Source organism: Mustela nigripes, chromosome 16 (genome assembly GCF_022355385.1).
Source record: "Mustela nigripes isolate SB6536 chromosome 16, MUSNIG.SB6536, whole genome shotgun sequence".
Taxonomy (NCBI): domain Eukaryota; kingdom Metazoa; phylum Chordata; class Mammalia; order Carnivora; family Mustelidae; genus Mustela; species Mustela nigripes.
This window is the reverse complement of record NC_081572.1, coordinates 57,452,951-57,466,784: the sequence shown is the minus strand read 5'-3', so window position 1 is coordinate 57,466,784 and position 13,834 is coordinate 57,452,951. Positions and strand designations below refer to the sequence as shown.

At 53.6% G+C, this 13,834-nt stretch overlaps 1 protein-coding gene and 1 long non-coding RNA gene across 2 annotated transcripts; one reads left to right on the top strand and one right to left on the bottom strand.

Moving 5' to 3' along the window:
• The first annotated feature begins 21 nt into the window (after nt 1-21).
• On the top strand, nt 22-2,863 carry LOC132003386 (uncharacterized). Its single transcript, XR_009400182.1, has 2 exons — nt 22-669; nt 984-2,863. It is a non-coding gene; the product is annotated as an uncharacterized LOC132003386 (long non-coding RNA).
• Nucleotides 1,362-5,177, bottom strand: VAMP2 (vesicle associated membrane protein 2). Its single transcript, XM_059378796.1, has 5 exons — nt 5,069-5,177; nt 4,452-4,572; nt 3,817-3,975; nt 3,662-3,713; nt 1,362-3,076 (listed from the first exon to the last, which is right to left on the bottom strand). Coding segments are annotated over exons 1-5 (351 nt in total). The 5' UTR covers nt 5,071-5,177; the 3' UTR covers nt 1,362-3,059.
• Nucleotides 5,178-13,834: the final 8,657 nt, after the last annotated feature.

Below are 13,834 nucleotides of genomic sequence, written 5' to 3'. Positions count from 1 at the left end.
GGCTGTGGCGCGGGCCTCCGACCTGCCCGGATCCCGGACGTAAATGCCAACCATCCCTCTAAAGTTTCTCATAGGCTGGTAGGTCTCGGAGCTGTAGAGGACACGTGCCGGCGGCCTCACGCGGCAGCTTGTTTATCTGGAAGCTGGGGATTTTCCTTGACGACACTCTTTACCAGAGACTGCGGAGTCCACGCAGGCGCAGCGAGTGTGACCCGCACGCAGGCGCAGTTGTGAGCGGCGGTGGCGTTGGTCGGGGGAGCTTTGTGCCGAGACCCGGGTGAGCTGTCCTGGGCGTGACCAGAGCGCCCCCACCCCGCCCGCGCTGAGTCTCCAGCCCTGGGTCCCTAAAGCCCCGCGAAGCTGCAAGCGGCCGGCCTAACGGTGGAGCGGTGTTCGGATTTCAGCGCCGCGCGATTATGATGGCAATGGAGATGGCGACGGCTACCTCGGATCGTTCTCTGGACCAAACCCCGAGGCCGTCTCACTACAGCTCCGCCTCACAGAGGACTCTGGGCTCCAGGGGTTACATAATCTGTCTGGATTAACACTCCAGTCCGTACGGGGCCAAGATTTAAACCCAGGCCCCTGACACGATAAAGGACGGGTCCGAGGACGTTCGCGAACCCTCGGTAGATGAAGGAGCCCCGCGAGGAGCGGAGCGAGCCCTCGGTAAATGCGGGCATTATTATGAGGACGGCGTGTCTAACTGCGAGAATCACCTGGGCGCCTTTTATAGAAGCATCCCTGGCAGTTGGGAAACACCTAAGTAGGCTGCCCTCACGCCGCAGTCAGGGAAGTCTGGGTTCCAGAGCCCATCCAGCACTCCACCCGCTGCTGCAGCCCCTGGGGTCGATTTGCTAGGGGGCCACGGGAGCTCAGTGAGGGGTCTAGAGTCACCAGTCCCACAAGAGGGTGCAGGCTAGCAGGCCAGCCTACGGCCGGCTGTCCCTGAGCCCATGTGCCCTATTTATTAACCCCTTCAGGATGCTGGCACTGTCAGAGGAACCTCGGGGAAAAGACGTCTCGCAGAAGTCGGCCATCTACTTCAGGCTGGGAGCAAAAGACCACGGGAGCGACTGCGGAGCATCTGGGAATTAAATCAAGCGCTGTAGAGGGATCCAACAAAGACAGGAGCTTGCCTACAGGCCCAAGCCGCAGGGTTCACCAGGCTGGCACAGGGATCAAGAGCGGTTCCTCGCATCAGCGCCTGGCGCCCACCCGTGGCCACTTTGGGAATCACATTTAGCTCTGCCCAAGGTCAGGCCCTCCAGCAAAGCTCTGTCAATTCCAAATGTATCTTCTCAACTTTCCTGGTTCACCCTTCCCACCGGTTAAGAAAAGGTCTTAGAACACACACCAGCTGGTTACTCATTACACATTTATTGTACATTTTCACAATCTGGATGCGTCACAGAATTGGGGGCATGGGGGGAGGGAAGGGGGGCAGGGGACACTGGGATAATATGGGGGGTCTAGAACACAGCACCCCCACCCCCAGCATCTCTCCCTACCCTTTCACACCACAGCTTAGATCTCCCTGCTCCCCCTCCACACAGAAACCTTGAGTGTGGAGGGAAGAGTGAGTTTAGGGGGGTCCCCTCCAGCAGGTTAAGGGATTGGACCCTCAGACCCCTAAAATTGTGCCATTTAAAAAGACATTAGACCCTTCCTCTATCACTTCACCTAAGGAGGAGACAACTCCTGGGGCTCAACTGCCCTGGAGAGGGGCGAGAATCCCCATCTTCCAGCAAGTCCCATACACACATTGGCAGTGACTAGTACCCCCACCCTGAATTCAGGGGGGCAGTCAGAGGAGCTGGGCAGTGATGGGAGCAACACCCCCCCCAAACTGGGGAGGGGAGTTTCGATCCAAACCCCAGCAAGGGTAGGGCCAGATTTCAGGCAGGAATTGGGGGGATTCTCTGCCCTGCCCCACTCCTCCCCGAGGCAGTGATGATCCCCACACACTGACAGCCAGCTCTCCCAAAAGAGTCAGATTGTGGCCCACCCCCAAACACTCCTGGTGGGAGGAGGAGGAGGCAGATCAGGTGGATGGGAGGGAGGGAGACCCCATGGGAATGTCGGTTGAGTGCCCCACATGAAAACTGGGGAGCAGGAATGTGGGGAGAGACTCCAAGTGGCAAACTATTGGTCCATCATGACACACTGAACTCCAAGACACTTACACACCAGCTGGGGGGAGGAGGGGGAGGGGACAAAAGGTCTGGAAAATGGGGGTAGGGAGGCAAACCAGACTAGAGGGGCTAGGAGGGGGTGATTCTGGGGGCCAGGAGAGGCTGGCTCTCCAAAATCCCAGGCTCCCACCACCTGCAAGTAATGTCATGCAAATGAAAGACTGATACAAGGACCATGGGGACTAACTCCTCAGTAAAAAAGAAGAAACATGGTGGAAAGAATGAAGAACGATGGAAGGAAAGAGGAGGAACCAAAAGGGATGTCGGTATGTAAATGAATGCTAATTAACATGCTGGAAGCTCCCAGAAGACCTTGGGATTCTTAGGACCAAGTGGGGCCAGTCTCAGGGCCTCCCAAAGAAACCAAGAAGATGCACCCTGGGAGTCCTGGACAGTTGCTTTTTGTTTTTTTTGTTGTTGTTGTTGTTTTGTTTTGTAGGGAGTGGAGGTACAGGGAAGGCCAGAGGGAGAGGAAGGGATCAGCTAAATCCAGGGGAAGGAGGAGAGGAAGAGGAACTATTGCATAGCAGATGCAAATGAAGGGATTCAGGGCTGGTCAGGAAGAGAGGGAAGGGGAAAGAGGAAAAGAGAAGAGATGGGAACCTCAGGGAGGGGAGTTAAGGACAACCGGAAAAATCTTCTAGTAATAAAACTACAAACAGACCAAATATATATAATATTATATATGTATAAATAACAGCTGGCTATTTACAGGGGGGGGCACACACACGGGGACACACACACATGGATCCAGGGGAGGGGGGCTGGAAGATATGGCTGAGAGGTGGAGGAGCGGCTGGGGATGGGGGCGGGGGGAGAGGTGGGGAGAGGCCCTTCTCTGGGCAGGGCAGGCTCCTCAGGGGTTTAAGAGCTGAAGTAAACTGTAGAGAGGGAAAGAGAAGGAAGAAGGGGGGGGGAGAAAGAGAGAGAAAGCAGTGTGTCAGGCCTGGCCCTGCTCCCAGCCTCCCCACCCCCCAGCCCTCTCAGCTTTAGGTTCTCCATCTGGAAAGCAAGGGTCTGGACTGGTAGGTTCCAAGATCTCTACAACTCCATGGTATAGCCTTGGGGCCACAGATTCCTCATCCTCTAGGCTCTCTGGGCCCAAAAGTTCTCAAACAGTAGAGTATTTGACTTCCTAGCCATGTCTCAAGCCCCTGGCCCTTGCCTGCTCCCCCAATCCCCAATTCCAGGGTTCCCAGACTAGGTTTAGGCCCAAAAAGGATCCTCAAAGGAGCAGTAGGGATCCACCAGCTTTGCTGTTTCCAAAAACCTTAACAGAAACTGCCTAGAACCAGGCAAAGTGCAAGCTAAACAGCAGCAAGGTTTGGGGCTCTAGATCAATCAGAGCTGCATTGGCAGCTCTATATGCTTTTTGCTGAGTAGTAAAAACTAGGTTAATGACCTTCAAAACCTAGAAGGGGAAACCTCTCCAGAGGAAGGGCCCTAGCCAGTCCTGCCCTACTCACCGATGATGATGATGAGGATGATGGCGCAAATCACTCCCAAGATGATCATCATCTGGGGGCGAGAGGGGGAGGGGGTCAGTGGCACAGACCGTGACACTCCCGGTCACCCCTCAGTTAGTTCTTACACCAGCCCTCCTGGGTGCTCCCACCCTTACCTTGAGGTTTTTCCACCAGTATTTGCGCTTGAGCTTGGCTGCACTGGTTTCAAACTGGGAGGCCCCTGCCTGGAGTGCATCTGCACGGTCGTCCAGCTCTGACAGCTTCTGGTCCCGCTCCAGGACCTTGTCCACGTTCACCCTCATGATGTCCACCACCTGGAGGAGGGGCCCACGAGGCAGGGGGTGTGCCAAGGCCACCGGAATGAGGGCACTCCTCAACCAAGCACCCACAGAGGGAACATGCACCCCAATGCTGCCAGGCTAACATGCCAAGGACACACAGAGAACATGCCTAGCACACCTGGGGACATGCAAGGAGCACACATCAGGGGCATGCTGACAGCCAGACATCTCGGATGTCAGAGCAGCACCCTCTATGTACTGAGCCTCAAGCAACCTGTCCATCACCAGACCACACCTGCCGGGACTGAACCGCCCCAGGCAATCAAGGCTGACGAACACCCCAGGGCCGCTTGGAATGCAAGCTTAACAGGGAAGGGGCAGGGTATGTCTTTGTCCCCAAACTCATAAACTCATCACCTCCAACCCACGGTGGGCCCCCCACCAGTTTGTCAACCTTCAGGGTCCTTCCTCCTTCCTCGGACAACCCCCGTCCCCCGCCCCGCACTCACCTCATCCACCTGGGCCTGGGTCTGCTGCAGTCTCCTGTTACTGGTGAGGTTTGGAGGGGGCGCAGGGGGGCCCCCCTCCCCAGCCGGGGCGGCAGGGGGGGCGGTGGCAGCGGTAGCCGACCTGAGGGGCAGGGACGGATTAAGACCCGAGGCCTGGAGCCACCGGCCCCGCGGCCAGGGCTCCGCCCATCCTCCTGTCCATCCATCCGTCCCTCCCTTTCTCCTTCGTCGCAGGAAGGCCACCCGATGGGAGCCCTGGACTCCGTCCGGCCCCGCCGCCGCTTAGCTGCGTGACCTTGAGTCAGGCCCCCTCCCCCCCCGGGCCTCAGTTTCCCCGCCCGTCAAATAAGGGCGACCTCAAAGACAAGGTCCGGGGTCGACCCGAAATGACAGGCGGCGGCGGAGCCGGGGCGGGCGGACGCGGGGCCCGCTCCCTCCCGCGGCCACCGCCCGCGCCGCCAGCCCGGGGACGCGGGGCTCTCCAGCTGCCCGCGCGCAGTCACGGGCGCCGGCCTGGCCTCGGGGCGCCGACCGAACATCCGCCGCTCCCCGGACCGGCTCCACAGGGCGGCGGCCGGTGCAGGCAGAACCGGTGCGGGCGCGGACAGCCGACTCACATGGCGGGGTCGGCGGGCGGGCGACTCGGCAGCTGCGGCGGCGGCGGCGGCGGCGGCGGCGGCGGCTCGCGCTGGCTCCGACTGGCGCTGGCTGCCCGGGACGGGAAGATGGCGGCCGCACGTCACCCACATCCGGGCACTGCGGGCGGGGGCGGGGCGCGGCGGGCGGTGCGTCGGGAGCAGGGCGGTGGGGGCGGGGTGCGGCCGGCCGCTCGGCGGACCAGGGGCCCCTGCTACTGCCGCAGCTGCGTGAGCCCGGAACCCCGACGCTGCGGCTCCCTGCACCCTCCGCCGACCTGCCCCGTCGGGCCGCAGCCTCTCAGGCGTACCTCTGCCCCCCTGGCCCGGACGGCGCCCCTGAGGCCGAGGCCCCGTCCTCCCGCACCCGCGAAACCCGTAAAACAGTCCGCACCCCACATCCTCCGCAAGGGCCCCAAGGCCGGCGACCTGCTTCTGCGTCTGCAATGGGCTGCGGGGGGGTGGAGGGGGCGTGGGAAGGGGCAAGTGCAGGTCGCCGGGGCAATGCGGGTAGCTGAGACCCTGCTTTTGAGGTGGACGGAGCGGCGGGAGCTGGTGCCCTCGGCCCGCGCCGCGGGTGCAGGGCTCAGCCGAGGCCTGGGGCCCCGGGCTGCTGAGGAGCGGGGTGTGAAAGGAGAAGAGGAGGGCTCTACCCCCCCCGCCCCCCCCCAAGCAAATCACCGCAAAGCGTGCAAGTTGCCTCTCGTCCCTCACAACTGGGGCTCAGACCGGGGTTGCTTGACTGAGATAGGGCAAGGTTAAGGCCTAGGGACGAGGACACGAGGCTGTCCTGTGGGGCTGCTTCCCATGGTGGCCACAGACCAGCCAAATCCCAGCTCTGCCGTAGAGCTGGGTCCCCTGCCCGGCAGCAGAAGGAGGGCTCTCAGCCTCTGATCCCAGCACAATAAGGGGTTTTGGGGGGTTTCTGTTTGTTGTTTTTCTTTAGGGGGCAACGGTAGGCAAGGGCTGCCCTGCAGTACCCAGGTGCAAGGTACTACTGTACATGTGGATTAGCCTCCTAGGTGTGACCTTGGCAAGTTCTTGTCCTATCTCTGGGACCCCACCTATGTTATATTTGTAGGTGCTACCTATATGTTAAGTGGCTTGATCTAGAACATGGTAGGAGGTGATTATACTTGTCCCCTTCATCCCCTCTGGTCTCTCTTTAGATCCTCTAAGCAGCAGCTGTACACACAGGTTCCCAGCAGGCCTGGCCCTTCAGAAAGAAGATGGGACCAGATGAGCTGCCTATCTTGTGGGGTGGAGCAGGATGAATCTCAAAAGGGAAGGATGGCCTGTGTTAGAGGCATCATGTCCCAGGCCAGGGGTGCTCAGTGCATTCCCGGAAGGGGAGCAGAGGAAGACGGGTGGCCTTGGTGTCTGAGACAAAGAAGAGCCAGCTTCTTCCCTCCCCCACCCAGGCTTCCCAGGGCCTCTGGTGTGAGAGCCTGCCTTATGCAGCGCCCCACCTCCTCCTGGCAGAAGCCTGGAGGACTGGCTCTGTCACCAGAGGTGTCATTTCCCAGCTGTCTGGGGGAGGTGAGTGAACAAGGAGCTTGTGTCGGGTGTGGGGACTCAGCAGATCTAAGATAGAGTCTCAGCTCCCTCCCCCTCCAAGGAGGAGCCACTTCTCGGGTCCTTGTGGCTGGCTCAGCCTCTGTGAAAAGGGAGAAAAGAGAGGGCTTGCCTGGGGGCCCAGATGGCACTGTAGGGTGCTAGCTTTTGTTCTTTGGCCCTGAGGCTACTCTGTTTTCTAGCCAGAGAACAAAGATGCCAAATACCACGCTTTTAGGTTCAAAAGCTGCAGTGTCTGGGACTATGTTGGGGAAGGAGTTACAAACAGGCAGACGTCCCACCCCCACTGGCCCCTGCTACCCTCCCTGCACTAGCTGGAGAGAAGCTAGTGGAGAGCCAGCCAAGATGTTAGACCTTGTTTTCAGAGTGAGCTTCATTTCCCCCAATGGCCAAGTCCAGAGAACATGGGAGGGACAGAACCCAGAATACACCTGGGGAGTCAAGGCCATGGAGTGTGACTTGGAAAGCTGGCAAAGGGCTCTTGGGTCCTGAGGCAGCAGCAGGAGGGTAGAAATGAGGCCATGTCTGATCCATTGACATGGGGACCTGGGAAGATTTATATCAAGGGAGGACTCTCCCTGCCAACCCCCTTAAGTCACGGTGCTAAGGGACTCCTCAAATTTAGATCAATGGTGGAGTCAGGAGAAGGGGATGGCGTGGGATGACGGAGTTCACCTGGAAATGGATAAGGGAATGTTTTCTGCAAGCAGTAGAATGAAGACCCAAAATAGAAGGTGAAGTAAAGAAAAATAGAGCATTATCTTTGCAGACTGAGACAGTGGCTTCCGCATTTGCCTGCTTTGGGGTTTGGAGGCCAAATCTCTGGGTCCCACTGCCAAGGCTCATGGAAAAGATGTGGGCGGGGTCCTAGTTCATTTCCAACAAGCACCTCTGGTGACTGACAGGCGGCCAGGAGAAGAACTTTAGTGAATGTCTTCTCTCCTGTCTTCCTCTTCTAAGGACACCGGACTTAGATATTAGGATGGGACTGGGGGTGGGTCATTCCCACGCTGACTCATGAACTTGTTCCAGGAGTCAAAACCTCACCACATGGTAATTAATTTCAGAAACCTTGTGTGTCCCTCAGTGCTAGTAAGGACAAGGCCTTTTAATTAGGAGTAGAAGGAGAGTGCTCTTGGCAATGCTGCCAGGAACAGGGACCCAGGGGCTCTCCCCACCTCTGTCCCCATCAGCTATCAAGCCTGTGACCTCTGTGACCTCTCGCTGAGCACTCCCCCTCTCCCCACCAGTTCTGGAAGGCATGGGGGCTGCCTGTCCAGCCCTGAACTCCTGCAGGGAAAGGAAACTCCCAGGCGCCTTTTTTTTTTTTTTTTAAGATTTTATTTATTTATTTGACAGAGAGAGAGATCACAAGTAGGCAGAGAGGCAGGCAGAGAGAGAGAGAGAGAGAGAAGCAGGCTCCCCGCTGAGCAAAGAGCCCGATGTGGGGCTCAATCCCAGGACACTGAGATCATGACCTGAGCCACCCAGGCGCCCCCCAGGAGCCTATCTTGAGCTAGGGGCTTCACATGGATTTAGATGCGCTCCATTTAATTACACATTAATGTGACTTTATTCTCCTTGCAAAATAATAAATCAGGGGCACCTGGGTGGCTCAGTGGGTTAAGCCTCTGCCTTCAGCATTGGCCTTGGGCTTTCTGCTCAGTGGAGAGCCTGCTTCCTCCTCTCTCTGCCTGCCTCTCTGCCTACTTGTGATCTCTGTCAAATAAATAAAATCTTTAAAAAAAAATAAAAAATAAAAACACAAACACGCACAGACTATATGCATTAAGCCCCTTCCTTTTTTTTTTAGCTTTCCAATTACAGGGGTTTTTTTTTCTTTTTTTTTTTTTTTTAAAGATTTTATTTATTTATTTGACAGAGAGAAATCACAAGTAGATGGAGAGGCAGGCAGAGAGAGAGAGGGAAGCAGGCTCTCCGCTGAGCAGAGAGCCCGATGCGGGACTCGATCCCAGGACTCTGAGATCATGACCTGAGCCGAAGGCAGCGGCTTAACCCACTGAGCCACCCAGGCGCCCCACAGGGTTTTTTTTTTTCTTGTGCCCTCCCCCTCAACCCGTAACTATCTCTGTATTTTCCATTTCGTTTTTATTTTTACTGTTTTTGAGACACAGAGAATATGAGTGGGGGTGGGGAGAGAGAGTCAGAATCTTAGGGAGTGGTCCCAACCCGGGGCTCAATCTCAGGACCATGAGATCATGACCTGAGCTAAAACCAAGAGTTGGATGCTTAACTGGCTGAGCACCCAGGTGACCCCCTTCCAGTTTTGGGTGGGTTTTTTTTTGGGTTTGCGATGTGGGTTTTTTTGTGTGTTTTTTTGGTTGTTTGTTTTTTGCTTTTTTAACATATGGGAGGATTCTCTTTCTCATTTTGCGGGCCTCCCTCAAATGTCTGCTGGTCCTTGGCTTTAATAAGGAGCCACCAAGAGGCTGATTGGAAGGGGTGTATAGTGTGTGTGTGTGTGTGTGTGTGTGTGGTGGTGGTGGGGGAGGATTTATTGACCCTTGGCTTTCCCTGCAGGACGGTGGATGCCTTTTAACTGGGATTCGGAAATGTTGATAGGTGGCAGGCTTTCTCTGGGGCTGTTCAGTTTTCTGAGAGAAGCCTATCCTCCATTCTCCCTCCCCACCCTCTCCGTGTGTGGAGGGGCGAGAATCTGGAGCCAGATGGGGGCTCCTGCTTGTAGCCTCAAGCCTCCGGTCTACTGCTCCTGCTATCCCCAAGTCCAAAGCCTCCCTGAAAATCAGGATGTGGGGGATGGTATGTGCGACTCAGAGGGGAGAAGGGAGGGAGCTCGAAAGGTTTCAACAATTTGAATCTGGGATCTCAGCCACCACTGTCCCCCCACCAAGGTTCAGCCAGGCCTTGACAGGAATCCGGTGACCTTCAGAATCTCCGGATGTCACGTCTGGACTCCCCCTGTCCTTGCTTGCCCTGCAATCTGCCTTCAGCCGCTGCTGAAGTCTCCTGTCCTCTGCTATCTCTCTGGTCTCTTGGTCCTTGTCAATGTACCTATCAGGCTTTGACTCCTCTCTTGTTACTTCCGTTCTGGAAGGGAGGGAAGGCAAATGTTCGGGATGGTCTTATTTAGCCAGAAAGCGCACCACTGTTTACTGCTTCAGCACTGGCTTTTAGGTTGTTTCCAATTCTTTTGCTCTTAGGAAGCTCTTAACAGTGCTCTTAGGAAGGCTGCTGTAAATAGTCCCCAGGATCAACCAACTCAGAACAGTCCTGTGGGGGCGGTCCTGTCTTGATCTTACATTTGGGGAAACTGAGCTCAGAGAAATGCCTTGATGGAATCTTTGTAAGTTTCTTTCACATATAGAATACCCCTTTAAAGAGTTTTGTTTGTGTGTTTGTGTGCTGTTGTTGTTGTTTGTATAAGGGCACCTGGGTGGCTCAGTCAGCTAAGTGTCTGCCTTCAGCTCAGGTGCTGATCCCAGGGTCCTGGGATCGAGTCCTGCTTCGGTATGCCTCCTCCCCCTGCTTGTGCTTTCTCTGACAACGAAAGAAAAGAGCCATTTGTATAAAACATATATATATACATAAGGTGGTATCTTTTTAACCCGTGCCAAGCACAGTGCCAGAAACAAGGTCAGTGAATGAGTAATGAACGACAAGGAACTACGGTTTCAGCGCAGGGTGTTGTAAAAGCCAACCCAGCACAGCAGGCAAACGGATTGCAAATGGGTAGTGCCTAGGCACCTGTTTGGGGTGAATGGGTTCAGGCAGGGCCTGTGTGCCCACGGTTCCCATGAGGACAGCCCCGTTTGGGCTGGGCAGCTCCTGTCCGAGCAGAGCCATGTGGATGTGCATGGTGGGAAAGCCAGGTGCCAGAGCACGGTGTGGGTAAGACAAGACGTAAGCAGATCACAGTCTTCTGGACCTGGGACGTTTCCTGGTCCCAAATCCTGACTCTGCAAACCTCTACTCATTAGAGACTCACTGGGGTTTACAGGTTCCTCCTGTGTTTGCTGGGAGGGGTAGGGGGCTCCAGACTGAAGGGGTCACATGCTAATCTCCCCTCCATCTCATACACCATGTCCAGAGCCTGGCAGGTAGATGATGCTGAATGAAGGCCTGTTGGCTTTTTTTTTTTTTTTTTTAAGTAATTTCAACACCTAACATGGGGCTCGAACTCCCAGCCCCCAGATCAAGCTTTGGATGCTCTATGGACTGAGCTTGCCAGGCGCCCCTCAGTGACGACTGAATGAGTCAATGGAGTTGGCCTGATGGCCAGACTTGGGTTCTCGCCCCAGCTCTCCATTTGCATCAAGTTAGTGGCCTTTCTTTGGGCCTCATGTTCCTCATTGGTGAAACGAGCCCTCTTTCATTCTCCTGTGCTGACACCAGGAGCCTCAGTAATACCCAAGAAAGATCATCAAAACGCAGTGTGTTTGTCAGACCTCAGTAAAGCTGACGGGGGGCGGAGGCACAACCACCCAAGACATTGCAGTTTTTCATGGAAGTTACAGTCAAGACACTTGCCAACACAGCTCAAACTGATTTCAACCAAGAAGGAGAATGTGAGGGCTCTCTCGCTGCAGGCTGACTGGAAATAGCAGGAAACAGGCATTCCCCTGATGTCATCGGAAATCTATTTCTCCTTGCTAAGCTTTGCTGGACTCTCACTTAGCTTGATTTCCAAACAGGGAACATGAGCAGCTGTAGGCTCCCATTCTTTTTTTTTTTTTTTTTTTTAAAGATTTTATTTATTTGACAGACAAAGATCACAAGCAGACAGAGAAGCAGGCAGAGAGAGAGAGGAGGAAGCAGGTTCCCTGCTGAGCAGAGATCCCAGGACCCCGGGATCATGACCTGAGCCGAAGGCAGAGGCCTTAAACCACTGAGCCACCCAGGCGCCCCTGTAGGCTCCCATTCTTTATAAAAATGTTATAGTTTTGTCTTTTTAAATAGTGTGTGTGCCTCAAGAGTCTGAAAAGTACACAAGAGCCCCTGGAGAAAATCTCCCTCAACATCAGTCTTCCCAGTTACCTCGGGCCTCCTTCCAGACATGGGCACTGTGCATGGTTTCCTCTTTTTACACGGATGGAGGCAAACTATAGGAACCATGCCACAGGGTCTTTTTGTCACTTAACCCATGGAGATTGTTTTTTTATTTTTTTAAGTTTTTTATTTAAGTAAACTCTGCACCCCATGTGGGTCTCCAAGTCATGACCCTGAGATCGAGAGTCCCAGGATCCTCCCACTGAGCCGGGGAGGGAAAGGACCCCTCTTCGAGAGTCTTTCTTTCCTGGCCAACGAGTATTACACTGTAATATAATTTCACCAATCTCCTGGTGACAGACATAATTTGCAAACTCAAGCAAAGCTGTGAAGAATAATCATGTTCACATCACACCTACGTGCAAAAAGGCAGAGCTAGCTCCTAGTTGTGAAAGTCTTAGGTCAGGAGTGCCTGGGTAGCTCAGTGGGTAAAGCCTCTGCCTTCAGCTCAGGTCATGATCCCAGGGTCCTGGGTTCAAGCCCCATGGCCCTGGGATTAGCCCACATTGGGCTCTGCTCAGTGAGGAGCCTGTTTCCCCTTCTCTCCCTCTGTCTACTTGTGATCTCTGTGTGTCAAATAAATAAATAAAGTCTTTAAAAAAAAAAAATCCTAGGTCAAAAGGGTATGAGGATTTGTGGTTTCAACTAGTTTTTGATTTTTGTGGCTATTGCCAAATTGGGCTCTGTGTGTCACCCATTTTTACTCCCACCAACAAAGAGGTGAGTCCTGTTTTCCCTAAACCCACGCCCTCTTCAACTCTTTAATGACATTATTTGGGCATTACAAGTTAAGTTAAACATGATTTGCATTTCTCCTATGGTGAATAAGCCTAGGCATCTTTTCATGTATTTGAGAGATCTTTGTATTTCCTCTCCTGTAAAAGATCCGTATGATTTTTCTGTCCTTTATTATTGGACTACTGGTATATTTCTTACGGATTTGTAGACTTCTGTGTTTTAGGGTTAGCCCTTTCTCTGCAGTATGAATTCTATTTTCCCTAGATTGTCATTTATGTTAGCTTTCGCTTATGATTTTTTTTTTACCATGCATGCTTTTTACCTTTTTAATACATATTTAAATGCATCAGGCTTTTCTTTTCGGACTTCTGTGTTTTGTTTTCACACCCAGCAATGTCCTCTTCACTCCAAACTATTTACTGCTGTGGTATTCTTGCCACAAATGCACACCCTCGATCTAACGATGAGAAAACACTGCACAAATTCAGATGGAAAGGGGCCCCTGGGTGGCTCAGTGGGTTGGGCCTCTACCTTCCGCTCAGGTCATGGTCTCACGGTCCTCCGATTGAGCCCCTCATCGGGCTCTCTGCTCAACGGGGAGCCTGCTTCCCCCTCTCCCTGCCTGCCTCTCTGCCTACTTGTGATCTCTGTCTGTCGAATAAATAAATTAAATCTTTAAAAAAAAATTCGAATGGAGAGACATTCTGCAAAACCACTCACCAGGACTCTCCAAATGCGACAAGATGGTGAAACGCAGAAAAAGGAGGAACGGAGAGACGGTCTCAGGTTGGAAAAGCCTAAGAGTGACAAGTGAATGTGATGTGTAATCCTGATTTAGAGGCTGAGGCAGAAAAGAAGAATTAGGAGGAAAGCTATTCCAATCAGAGCTGTGGATGAGTTCATAGCATGGCATGAACACTAATTTCCTGGTTTCCCTAATCATGACATGGCCACGTGAGATGCTCACGTTTGGAGGATCTGGGTGAAGGTTATACAGGAGATTTGAACAATTTTGTGACTTTTACTATAGGTCTGAAATTAGTAAAGATAAAAGGTTAAAAATGCCAAGTTTTCTTTCAGTTCTTTTATGCTTGTATTTTTTACACTGTCACCTTTGACCTATTGGTAATAGTGGTGTAAGGTATCGATCCTTATTTTTCCCCAGACGGCTACTCAATTTTCTAATAACCTTTATTGACTAATTCCTCTTTTCCCCACTGTTTTGTTTTTTTTTTTTAAGATTTTATTTATTTATTTGACAGAGATCACAAGTAGGCAGAGAGGCAGGCAGAGAGAGGAGGAACCAGGCTCTCTGCTCTGCAGAGAGCCAGACACGGGGCTCAATCCCAGGACTCTGGAATCATGACCTGAGCCAAAGACAGAGGCTCAACCCACTGAGCCACCCAG